This window comes from Prionailurus viverrinus, chromosome A3 (assembly GCF_022837055.1).
Source record: "Prionailurus viverrinus isolate Anna chromosome A3, UM_Priviv_1.0, whole genome shotgun sequence".
In the NCBI taxonomy this organism is placed as follows: Eukaryota; Metazoa; Chordata; class Mammalia; order Carnivora; family Felidae; genus Prionailurus; species Prionailurus viverrinus.
This window is the reverse complement of record NC_062563.1, coordinates 86845414-86858624: the sequence shown is the minus strand read 5'-3', so window position 1 is coordinate 86858624 and position 13211 is coordinate 86845414. Positions and strand designations below refer to the sequence as shown.

Sequence of the window (13211 nt, the reverse complement as noted above, 5' to 3'; positions counted from 1 at the left end):
TGGATTGAAGATGCTAGGAATCAAGTGGTTTGTATCAGAATTGCAGATATAATAAAAATATTTTGAGATGTATACGGAAGGAAAGGTACTTACTGCAGCACTGGCTGTAATGCTGCCTGGTTTCTTGAGCAGCTGCAAACCTCTGGAGTCCTTGCTGTGAGAATCAAATCAGTCATGGCCCCAAATCTTGTTACAGGCAGCCAGAAACAATCCTGACTGGTCCACTACGTTTTTTTTTTTCTGTGTGCTTCTCCGTTTCGACTTTTTACTTTATATTTTTATTTAGCTTGGATTCCATTTTAAATTTTAAAACTGTTACTAGAAATAGAGAATATTTTAGGGGTGCCTGCGTGGCTCAGTCAGTTAAATGTCCAACTTCAGGTCATGATCTCACAGTTTGTGAGTTTGAGCCCCATGCTGGGCTCTCTGCTGTCAGGACAGAGCCCTCTTCGGATCCTCTGTTCTCCTCTCTCTCTGCCCCTCCCCTCTTGGCCTCTCTCCCTCTCTCTCAAAAATAAGTAAACGTTAAAAAAAAAAGAAATAAAGAATATTTTTAATGTTGGACAGCTAAGGAAAAAAATGACAATAATCAAGACAGTAAAGAACTTACTGGAAATATAATAATGATTTCAGAAATATAATTTGCATAACAACAGTTGTTTTATTATCATCAAGATGTTAAGTAGTTGAACAGTCTACACTTTATTTTTATAACAAAGAGACAAATAACCAGTAAAAGAGATGATTTTAGTATTTTATTGTTATTATTTTTTTTTTAAAAGCAACTTCCAGAGTTTGTCATTGTGCAGGGTTAGCCCAGTCTCTTATAGCATAGTACAGTGATAACTCATTTTTTATAACAATGACTCACTGGAGATCCATAACTGTGTTCTGAATTATCACAGAAAGGAGAAAGAATTAGAGGAAGAGTTTAATGTTAAGTGTATTTAAAAAAATCATATTCTAATTGTTTTAAATTGGTTATCCAAGTATGATAATATAGTAGAGCTCAGATAACTAGAAAAGGCAATTGACTAGAACACCTCATTCCCATCTTGTGTGCATTAACAGGTGTTTCACTGCATATATCTTTATATAGTTTGCAAGCTAATTCAACCCATTTTACACAGCATTAATTGTTTTTATTGAGTTGGCATTGGGCTGAAACTTGCTCACTATCTCATAATAATTATTATTTTTTTCCTAGTTCTTTGATAGGTTTTTTCTCATCTGACAGTGTTTGGACTCTAGTGTTTATGAGACATTAAAATCATCTCTACCCATTTTAGTGATATTTACAATGAAGTTACCCATGGCCAGATATCCAAGACTATTAATTAATTTGTCCACCAGCTCTGTTCTTGATCTTGGTAAAACAGAGAACTTTTCCAGTCTCACTGGAATACGTGCAAAGCTCCAGGCCAGAAACTGCTTGTGAGCTGGTCTTCAAAAGAGGGGACCACGAAACTCAAGGTCCTTATTAATGCTGTGCAAACAAGGGTCTCGTCATTTCGGTAACTATTTGTACATTTCAAAAAGCAATACAGTCATGGGAAAAACCAACAAGCACAGCTTGGTAGAATAACCTGCCATGAAATATCATTGGCTTTATAATAATTTACTACAACTGTTCTTTTTTATTCACACTGGATAGGAAATGCTTCCATCTAACACATGGAATACGAATATATACAACAAAAAGTTGGCTTTTATTAAAAAAAAACTTCACAAGGACAATAACATGGGGGTTGAAACAATAGTTTTGTGCAGTTTCCTGATCACAATCATATGTCTGCTGCCTTTGACAGGGAATGATACAAGTACTGATAGATTTTATAAACCAGTTAAAGAATTTTCTTGTCTGTACTAGCCTACTATTGCCTTGTTCATACAGTCTAGAAGTTTCACCTTCTTAACTGTAATTCTAAATGAGTAGGGATGACATGATGAGTCAGTTTGAAGGACAAACCCTGCTAATCCTCTTCAAAATCATCATATATTTGCAGTTCCCTATTCATCAAAAAGTTCACCAAAATATTGTGGAAACCGCACAGGGCTTCTGACTGATGTGCTGTTGAGATCCTGAATGATGCCCGCCATCTTGTTGTATGACGTCAGCATCTTGGCTTGAACTTTCTTATGGCCGCAGTGAGTCATGGGGCTAGTGGTGGGGGGTGGACCGTTTTGTACTGCCAGCAGTCAAAACAGTTGCCATGGGCTCAACGTCTCTACGCTGTGAGCCTGGGGAACCCATTCTCCTATGGAATGGTTTTCTGGAGTCCAGCAATGTCACTGCAAGTGGCTGAGACATTCTGGCCCCTGCTTCATGAGGGACTATACTAAAGAAGAAGCCTAGTGTTCTAAAAATAGATAATATAGGCCAGGTTGAGGGGGTGGCAAAGGGAGGTTGCTTTCATAAGTCCTGGAAACCATATCTAATTTTCGCTCTAGACAATGGCTGGGAGATTCTTCGGAAGTGGCAGGTCAGGAGAAGGGCTGGTCTGAAGTACACTTGGAGAAGTGTCAGTTTGGCATTGGCACTGCAGATTTAGTGCGTATGGCCCCCCAATAAGGCACTCTGCCTAGATCTATTTCCCCCCGACTGTACCTTTGCTGCCCAAGAGTTCCCCATTTCTCCATGCAATTCCTGTTTGTTTCTGACTTCTAAAGCAGGGATGGAAAATAGGGCTCATCTCTCTCTCAATTCTGACTGATGAATGGAGGCTCTTTGTAGTTGTGATCTGAGGGCTGTTGAAGAAATTGTTGGGCTTCATGGATAGTGCTGTGATTGATAAGTAATGTCTGCCATATCTACAATGTCTACAAGAACTGGTGTTTATGGAATGCCTACCAGGTCCTTATGTCTCTAAGTAAGGTCCAAGAATCAGGCTGGCTTGATGGGTTCTTAAAGGATCTTTGGAGATCATAACCCAAAGTGCTAGGTTTATATTTATTTTATATGCTGCTTTGTTCCAGAAAAGATTTAAGTCTTTGAGCACTTTGGGAGAGGAATTTTAAGACCTGTGGGAAGCTGGAGGGGAAGATAATTTTGAATAGGATGGTATAGGAGGTGCTCAACAATGGCCCTCTGTTTTTACCCTGGTTGATGAAGCCCAATGTTTAGAAAGTGATTATAGGGTTTACTGATGACAACAGATTCAGAAAGACTTGGAGGAATGGGGTGGATCCCAGGCCTGGTGGGAATTTCAGGCAGAACATCTAGTGTATTCCTCCTGGGTTGATAGCTGATATTTATGAGAATGTTGAAAAGCCAAGGAGAAATATATTTACGTCTACACATACATGACTTTTTTTGTGGTTAATTAAAGCAGGTGGGGATGGTTTCCATATTATGTTAGGACCCTTGTCTCTCAGCTGGAATAGAAGTCTCTGGTACACAACTTTACCAAAAAAGAAAGAAAAAAAACCCCAGCAAAATTGTATGGTAGGCGCTACTGACACCATTTTGGGAAGATCAACTCATGTTTGTCTCTAAAAAATGGGATCAGTCACTTCTTCGTATCTTAAGTGATTTAAACTGAAGCCAAATCTTGGTTTTTAAGATGAATAATTAACAGGTTGCTCTTCAACAATGCCATGTCTGTTGATTTAGGGGACCATGTCGGGCCAAAGCCAGCCACCTCTAGCTGCTGATGGCCTGTGGGTTTTAGAAACTGTCTGATGCTCTCATCAGTACTCTCCTGTCAATGCACACACCTGATTTCACTTACACAGCAACGTGGCAACATACCTTTTTCCATCTGTAAACACCTGCTCTCTCCCTCACTTGGAAACTGGGAGAATTTGAAAGTAAAATAAGGCATATGTTTTTATTCCTCTGCAAATCCCAGGCGAACATGCTTTTGTTCAGATACCTGTCAGATACCTGTCTGATGTTGAGTTTCTTGCCACAATGGAGAACCCAAGCTTTTCCCAAAGTTGTAGGCAAAGGGTTTTCACTTTCTTGGGCGAGGGTTCCTTGGTTCCTAGGCCAAGGGTCCAGGGTCAAGTGATGGAGGTGGAGTGGAGGAGGGAAGGCAGCATTTAGAAACCCAGCAATGTTATTTCTCATCCATCCGACTCTGCATTTCACCCTCAGAGAAATTATTTTCTTATTGGTCTCCATGAGACACAATCCCATTTAGAGCATCTCAGCAGTTTCACTGTCTCTGGAACCTTCTAGAGGTGATGGCTGGCTGGCTATAATTGTGACTGTAGTTGCCTCATCATTTGTTTAGAGGCATTTCAAAATTTCTCTTTCTTTCTGCTGATCACAATTGTCGATGTATTGGCATTACAAACCAATTTTTAAGGTGTGTGAAGATCAGTGGGCTTTATCACCACTCATTTCCAAAGCAGAAGCCTCCCCTAACTGGAAAGACTTATTCTAACACCACAGAGGAGCCTCCTCCCCAAAGTTTCTAAGAGCCCAGAGCATGAACTTTGGGTTCTAGACAGAAGGCCTGGGAGGAGGTCGGGAGGGGGGTGGCGCCCTGTTGGGAGGTGGAGCTTGAGGAGGAGGGGGAAGGGTAGAAGGTGGGGATGGAATTGGAGGAGTGGGAGCACTGGGGGGTGGGGGAGGGCAGTGGGGAGCAGGGGGTGGGGGCGTGTAAATGGGGGCAGGAGGCGGTGAGGTGGTGTGGTAGGCGTTGTTGAGGGGGTACTTGGCAGGCTGATTGTTCTTGACTCTGGTGAAGTTGATACAGCGCCCCTGTAAGAGAATCAGAGAGAAGGACGTGAGCTGATGCTTGCTGTTTGGAGCAGGGCAGCTGGGAAGCACGGTGGGCAGCTTGAAAGAAATATGTACAAAGCAAACGCGATGTTTATGGCAGTGCTCTTCTGGCATACCATAGAGCTTGACAACAAATTTCTTCTTTCTGTGTAAAATTGTTTGTCAAAATTCATTTTCTTGGAGTCTCTCTCTCAAAGAGGAAGAAGAGAAGGGGACTGACCTTAACTAGGTTGGATGCATGGGGTCAAGCTATGTACAGAGGTTATCAAATTTAATCTCTTCAATAGCCTTGCCAGCCAGGTACCTTTATCATATGTTCAATTTCATAGATGGGGAAACTGAGGCTCAAAAAGATGAAATCATTTTCCCGAGGCCACACAACCAGGAAGAGGTGGGGTTGGTGACTGGAATCCCTGATAGGCTCCAGAACCTCTCTTCTTCCGGCCACACTTTAATGTCTTCTAAGGAGGGTTCCCTAATTTTTTTTAAATGAAAGGAACTTGTTTCAACTGATTTCAGTTACACTTCTGGAGGCAGTAGAAGGTTAACAACACGAGCTTCTCCTATACTATACTTCAAGGGTGCTGAATCAATCTGTGATCTGCATTGTCACCAATATGGCAAACTGGGGTGATTCTCAGGGGCACTCATGCATTTGTCTCTCCTCATCAACATTTGCTCCCTTCAACCTTTCATGCTGGGTAATAAATTAAGGAGGCAGCTCTCCCTACTGATGTGAATAGGACCCCAGTCGATACAGCTTCTCTCTCCATGCCCCTGCCTTCTCCAAAGCTCTGTAATGAACAATTTATCCTCCCCTTGCTCTGGTTGAGGCAGTCCCTCTTCTTCCAGATGCTGCTGCACCTGCTCAGGCACCCTTAGGTTCTGGGGACATTTTATTGCAAAGCACACATCTACCTTGAATTCTACTTTTCTCCCCATCCTTCCTGGGCACCTGACTGGACAATGCAGAGAAGATACCTAGAGCCCCCTACAGCAGCCTTTAGAGAGTCCAGAATCTGCAGCCAGTCCTATGTAATTCTCCTCTGTGATGTCACCTCTTGGCGCTTCAAAGTTAGTCCTGCGCTCCCTGTACCCCCAACAGATGACGTTCTCCTTCTGGTGCCTGTGCTCCCTTCACTTTTCCCATCAGAACCTCCTGGACTGCCTGGACAGGCTGTGGACCACCCTGTGGGGTCCTAGCCTCCCTTCAAACTTCCGGTGCCTACAGGGCATTTTATTGTCCCCTCAACTGTGTCTCCCAGATGCCTACAGAATCTTGCCACATGGAAGCTGAGGCAGGGGGGCACATGCCTTTGAGGCTGCCCTGTCCCTTTCTCCCTCTCCTGCTCATCCTAACCCCATACAGCTCTACACTGGGGCTGTGGCTGGCGTGTGGGTTTTTCCCCCGGCTTCACCCTCCAGGATGGATGCCCATCCTGTGGCATCTGCCCCGGATGGGATATGTCCAGAGGCTGGAGTTTCCCTTTTCAGGCCTTTAGAAGAAGGCTCGAGGGGGAATGAAGAGGGTGAGTCTGGAATTTAAGGCTCAGTCACCTGTAGGAGACACAAGTGTGTGATTTGAGACCTGGCTCAGACTGAGAGTCACAGCAGGGACGTGATGCATGTTTGTCGGAGGTGTGGGGCTGAGCAAACCTTGCCTTACATGTGCACACCCCACTCATCCAAGTCCTAAGTCAGTCCCTTCCCCCACCGCCCCATCTTTTCTTGATGACTCCAGCCTCCATGTGTCCTTTGCTTCCCTCCCTGCATTCTCTAGTTACAGTCTATGCCACATGCAGAAGCCTACAAACTCTAGTTGTTTGGTTGGTAAATGCCTTACCTTCCTGACTAGATGAGAAACTTCTGGAAGGCAGCATCCTTGTTCTGCACACTGTTGCTCCACTATTGGTTTAGGAATTGTAATGCCATATTTAGATGCTGGCACCCCATTTTCTCTGAGCTTCCATTTCATGAGCTTAAACCAGGACCTAACCTTGTTAGGTTCTGATTGGGAGCCCACTAACTGCAGAAAATAAGTTCCCATCTTCTCTTGGCATTACCCAGAACTCCAGATCAATGCCAAGCTTTCACAAGTTAGGTTGACTTTGTAACCCAGGCTGTAAAGTCCTAGTTGTCCAAGCAACCCTCTCTAACAGCTGTTAAAAAAAAAAAAAAAAAAAAAAAAGAGAAACAGCATGCTCCAAATGGAGTCACTTGTGCTAAGCCCCATGTCCACAAACCAAGACTCAATATTTAGGCTAATTGCAGTTTCAAACTTTCCCAGAAATGTAATCTTAAACCAGTCAATCTGGGATTTCCTGGTTAGCATTAATGAGGTAATATGCCTGATAGACCCCTTTGTCCCCCAAAGAAATATGAAGTAACCCACTCTTTCCCTGTCCCTGTCCCTGTCCCTGCCCGCTTCTGCCTATAAAAGTCTCCCATTTTGTATAGCTTCTCGGAGCTCCTTTCTGTTTGCAGCCTGATTCACGAATTGTTAAATAAAGCCAATGAGATATTTAAATTTTATTCACTTGAATTTTATTTTTTTAGCACAGCTTTATAAATCTAAGCCTTGGGAATAGTTTATTTATAATTCTGGATAAAGCTCTTTCCTTCAAGAATGTTAAAGTCCTAATGATTACCATCTGTGATAAATTCCTGTAATGGACAACTCAGAGTTGGGATTTACTGTACTACATATTCTGCCCTTTGTTCCTAGACATGCTAAGTCAGACAAAGAGACTCGAGAGATTCATTTCCTCTAAAGATGAAGGAAACTTCTGGTCCTGAAGATGGTGCTGCTGGTGCCTGGGGTCAAGTCCCCATAAAGCTTCAGTTTTCCCTAAGGGCTGGCCATCCCACAACTCCCTTCCTCCATTTAGGGGTCAGTGATGGGGGAGGGGCTGTGGCAGATCAAGGAAGCATGTTAATTCAGAGGCCTATTTACTTATTTCACACACTGTAATGCTAATACATTTACCAGAGGCTATTTTGTCCAAAGACAAAATCAGGAGCTCCCTGCCTTCTTCTGCCAATACTTCTGTTCATAACCCAGATTAGGATCCCCAGATGTCTTCAAAAAGGTGGGAGAGGATCCACAGAGTAAAAGATGGCCCCTCACATCTATCTGTGGGCTGTAGGGGTGAGGGTTGGAGTGAAATGGGAGAAAGACCTCCCTAGGTCAGCCCCATCAGCTGCCGCCATGGCCTCTTGGCCATAGCAACAGAAGGATGGGGTGGGATGAGGAGGGAGAGAGGCAAGAAGCCCCTTTCCTGTGGTCAGTACCAGTCCAGGGGTGCACCCATGGGTCTCCTGCTCCAGAGCACTAGGCTGTGGTTCATTAGAGACCCCAGTCCATTAGGGCTGAGCACAGAAACCCAGAGCTCTTAGTGAGCAGCTGGAGCAGGGTGGGGGGCAAGCTCACAATCTCTGCCATGCCCCCGCCGTGTGACATTGGGTGGGAATAATAATACTGCTTGCCAGTTAGAGTCATTATGAGGATTAACTTAATCAATGTTGATGAAGGCCTTGGAACAGTGCCTGCCACACTGAGTTTGTAAATGAAGTTGAGTCTACATGGAGAAACAGATGCTCAGACACAACAATGACCTTGTCTAGGGTAGGAAGGCCAGGTGGGAGGTAGTATCAGTTTTCTGACTCCTAGTTTAGTGCCTTCTAAGTGAGCTGCAGACTAGAGCCTCAATACTCCACACCTGGCTTCCATAACAAAACTGGAATACAGGGGAAAAAATGTAGCATTGGATATATGACCAGAGCAGTCCCCAGAGCCTCCTCTCTTAGGCACTGTCTCTACTTTCCCATTGCACAAAACTCCTGTAACTGATTCTTATAGGACCTCCCACCACGCTTTGCACGCACAGTTGACTGATGATGCATTTACACATACTTATCGTCCTGAAGGAAGGTGCAGACTTGGCATAAACAAATCCTTGGGGTCAGTTACAGTAAGATGCAATTAGGACTTCAGGGAGGGGTGTGGCTACAAATTAAGTTCTTAAAACCTGGAGCCAGAAGAGCCAACACAAACACTGTAACACTTAGACCATATAATTGGCCTAAAGATCAGTTTACACGACATCATTTTTTGCTTGTGAGAAGATAATAGAAAGACCAGATGTTCTCAGTGTCATATATGCCAGCAAATCTGCACCAGTGTTTGCTTCAAAAGGTTGCTAGGACGACCGAAGCTCTCAGTCTGCACACTGGTCTTTGTAACCCTGTTAAATTCTCTGCAGTATTGCTTTTGGGTGGTTTGATTCAGATCCAACATTTGGCTTTGACCTCAGTTTACCTCCGCTTGCTCATTTACAAAGTTATGAGTGCCAATTATTGTCACACATTAGCAACAAAATACTCTGGTTAAATTCAAAGGAGAAAATGCAGCAATGTCTCCTGCTCAGTGGTGGCTTAGCAGGATGCTAGGTGGCTTTTCTCCTAGGCTGGAAAGTTCCATTTTGATACGACTGAATGTAATGGTGTTGAAAGCATTATTAGAATTGTCCAGGCACGTCATTTTTATTCATTATTTTCACTGTACAGACATGAGACCGAGGGCTCAGGCTTATTTAAATATTGCACCCAAGACGATATGGCAGTAAATGGTTAAAGTGGGATTAAAACCAGCTCTGTTTGCCTTAGGCACTTATCCTCTCTTCACTCTATTATCCTGAATATAGACTAAAAACGCAAATATTTTTTCTTTCCTTTTTTTTTTTTGCAAATATTTTCCTGATCACTTGTAGACGGTATCACACAACGTACAGCTCTTGTCCAGAAGCCATCAGCTCTTGACATAGCTGTCATTTTAAGGTGCCAGTTTACATATAGCTCCCAACGCGTGGATGAGTGTCTCTGAGGCAGCCTCTGGGTCTTCTCCTCTTGAAATATTTATAGGTTCAAGTTTAAGTTGGTGCTCAACAACTGCTGCTTATATCTCTGAGGGTTTCTGAGGTGGAGCAAGCCTTCTTAAAAAGCTCAGATTTTTCCCTGCAGGTTTAGGTTCTCAAGGAATCAAAGCCCCATGAGCTTGCAATTGTTTATTTAGGTCTCCTTAGTCACCCCCTTGTGGTCTCTTTGGGGATCTTTTAGGCTTTGGGGGAAGGGGTGGCAAGAGTCCTATGTGGTCGCCTTGATTTCCACACTAGAAATGTTAACATGCTTTATAACTCCATCAAAATTTGAATTGCTTTTGAACCTTTTACCCAGATACTTGAATCTGAATTCTTTTGGGGCAGCCAGTTTGCGAGTCTTTTTATACTCCTGAATCTGGCTAACTCTTTGCATTGCATAGTTTTTGGTTCATCATTAGATTTCTAAAATATTTATAAGTTGAAAATTCAAAATTGGGATCTCCATCTTCTGCTCTTTGGTTACCGTGGTAAGGACTCAAGCTTGCCTGTGAGCCCTGAATTTAGTTTGTGGTATGAAAGGGGAGATTGAGAAGAGCTGTGGGCTGATTGTGTGCAAAAGACTTGCCAGTGGTGAGCTCATGTGTGCTGAGTGTTATAAAACATCTGTTTGGGTATCAGGCATGCTCATTGGAGACGGAGCTGGCCTTTGGAGATGGTTAAAAATATGCCATGGCTCCCAGAGATTAAACCAAATAGTTTCCTATGAACAGAGGTCACTTACGGAAATTGGATTCCACAGGAAGAATACTGAAAGAATCAGATGGAAACAGTGTAACATGTATGCCAAGTTTCTTCTGACAGATACCTTTTCTCTCCAGCTTAGTTCTTCCATTGATTGTCTTGTATGGAGGTATTTTTAAGTTACAAATGGATTGGGTTTCCACGGTTTGTTTTAAGTCAGTTGTTTAGAATTAGGAGCATAGTTTCTCACTTAAGTCACTCTTGCAAATGGGGGTTGGTCCTTAGACTAGACCACAAAAGCTCACTGGTGTATTGAAGGCAATTGACGTAATCCTGCTGAAGTTGGTGCTCCAGTGATAAATGAGACACATGAGTAATGAATGGATGGAGGGCTGGATTGGATGACTTAATAGTGCCTTCTATCCCATCTATGTTTCTCTCCATTTGTTATTTGTACATTCATCCTTTTGACAAATACAAATGGTTTCTGAGTGCCGGTTACATCCCAGGTACCTAATAAGGTGCTGAATTCAGTGATAAGGAACCAAAAATAGTCCCTGCCCCATTGAAGAATGTAGTCCACAGGTGGAGAGAGATATCAGTATGTTAATCCCACAAACTAATGGGCCCTAGAAACCATGTTTGCATTCTGTGACACTGGCCTTGGCCGTAGTCGATTGGACAAGAGGTGGGCACCTAATCTGAGTTAGGCCAATCAGATTCTCTCTTATGAGTTTGGAATTACAACTGAGTTACCAGCTGAGGCAGTCAGTTAGGGTTGATCCCTTGAATAGAGGGGATGAAAGTAGGAACTGGGGTGGCTGTCTTCTGCAAAGTCAGGGAGAAGCAGAGTTCTGATTCTATATTGAAAAGATCCTTCATCTATTCCTGAAACCAATATTATACTATATGTTAACTAACTAGAATTTAAATCAAAATTTTAAATAGAAGGAAAAAAAAGATCCTTTATGTCCATTCACTTCTCCCAACCTGGGCCAGTCTTCTGTAACTTGGGCTACTACATAAACTGGCCTTCCTGTTTTCAGCCTCTTTTCCAGTTATATTTTGGTTTCCATATAAAATGTATCCACATACACACATAAATAAAAATGTGTATGTACATACATATATACATGTTTGCACATGTATGTAAGATGTACATATGCCTATATATGTAAACATTTATACATACATAGATGCACATTCAAAGTTGCCTTCCTGCATAAACTCTTCAATGCCTCCCCACTTTCTGTAGGAAAATCACCAAGCTCCTCAGCACGCACAGGTCCCTGCTCCCTTTGCATTTTTTTCAGCCATCCTATTTCTTCCTCTTTCTTTGAACCCTACACTTCAGCTTTCATCCATCATTTGGAATGAAGCCACCATACTCTGGCTTTTTGTTTGACAGCATTCATTCCCGGGCCCATGACAGGGACAAAATGCCACAGAGACACCTGTCTTGCTTCTTTCCCCTTCCCCAAAGCTGGAGCCGGGGCCAAAGGGAAGGGTGTGTTGTGAGTGGTGATGCCAGAGTCCTTTTTGACTGCCTTTCCTCCACCTCAAACTTGCCCTGTCTATAAATCTCATACAGCAGCCTGCCTTTTATGTGCTGTTCATGCAAAAGGATCCAAGGTCAATTCTTTCAGTTGTTTGATTCATTTTGCTGACACACATACTGGCACGCTTTCCACAGTAACCTCTTTGGATGCCAAAACTGAGGGGAGGATGAAAGCAGAAAGGAAATATTTGGTAACAAGAGGAAACTAGAAAAACGAAGGGGCAGAAATAAAATGGCTCATCTTTAGTGGGACGTGCAAACATAGGACTTGTTAAGGATTACTACTGAGATAAGACTTATTTAAGAATAAAATTCCTTGTTTTTCATCTGATTACAAAGTAACACATTTTCTTTGTGGGAAATCTGGAAAATGTACAAAAGAAGGAAGAAGGAAGAGGAGAAGAGAAGAATTTTAAGTTTTAACACTCAGAGAGTTACCATTTGTGCTCTTCCTTTCAGGCCACACACACACACACACACACACACACAGGTGCATGTCTTTACAAAAATGAGATCATTCTGAACCAGTTTTAAAATGCTATGCTGTGACCATTTCTCCCCTGCCATTTTCAATATGATTTGCAATGGTTGCATAATCTTCTATCATATGAAAGCACAAAATGCAGTTATCGAATTCTTTAGTGGGCATTAAGAGTCCACCTAATTTCTAATTTTCCCCTAACACATCTATAATAAATTCTGGTAAGCTCTAGAATCAACAGTTAACCTTTGACGTGGGATTTTTGTATCCAATTTCATATATGAGATTGGCCATTATTCTTTTGTTGTGTGCTATTTTTGTCATCAAGATTATGTTAACTTTACAAAAGATATGGGGAGGATTTTCATTTTCTAATATATTCTATATTTCTGAAATAGTGTAAGAATTCTTTGTTCATTAAAAGCATGAGAAAATTCTCTCAAAATCGTTCTGGATGTCCTGTTTTTCTTTTTCTTTTTTAATGTTTATTATTTATTTTTGAGAGAGAGAGAGAGAAAGTGTGAGCAGGGGAGGGAGTAGAGAGAGAGGGAGATACAGAATCAGAAGCAGGCTCCAGGCTCTGAGCTGTCAGCACAGAGCCTGATGCTGGGCTTGAACCCACGAACTGTGAGATCATGACCGGACCAGAGGTTGGACGCTCACCCGACTGAACCACCCAGGTGCTCCTGGACATGCTGTTTTTCTAGAGTGCAGTTCTTTGATGACTTTAAAAGTTTTTGCCACAGGTATTGACCTACTCAGGTTTTGTACCCTTTCTGAGTCCATTTCCATAATTTATCCTTTCTTAGAAAACCATTCATT

General features: G+C 42.6%; 1 protein-coding gene across 1 annotated transcript in view; it reads right to left on the bottom strand.

Annotated features, from left to right (window-relative positions):
* Positions 1 to 742: 742 nt before the first annotated feature.
* The window catches only part of ANTXR1 (ANTXR cell adhesion molecule 1), a 221566-nt gene continuing 209097 nt past the window's right edge, over positions 743 to 13211 (bottom strand). The window contains exon 18 of the mRNA XM_047851231.1: positions 743 to 4711. Coding sequence (XP_047707187.1) covers positions 4451 to 4711 — 261 coding nt within the window. The 3' untranslated portion in view covers positions 743 to 4450. The remainder of the gene's footprint in view (positions 4712 to 13211) is intronic.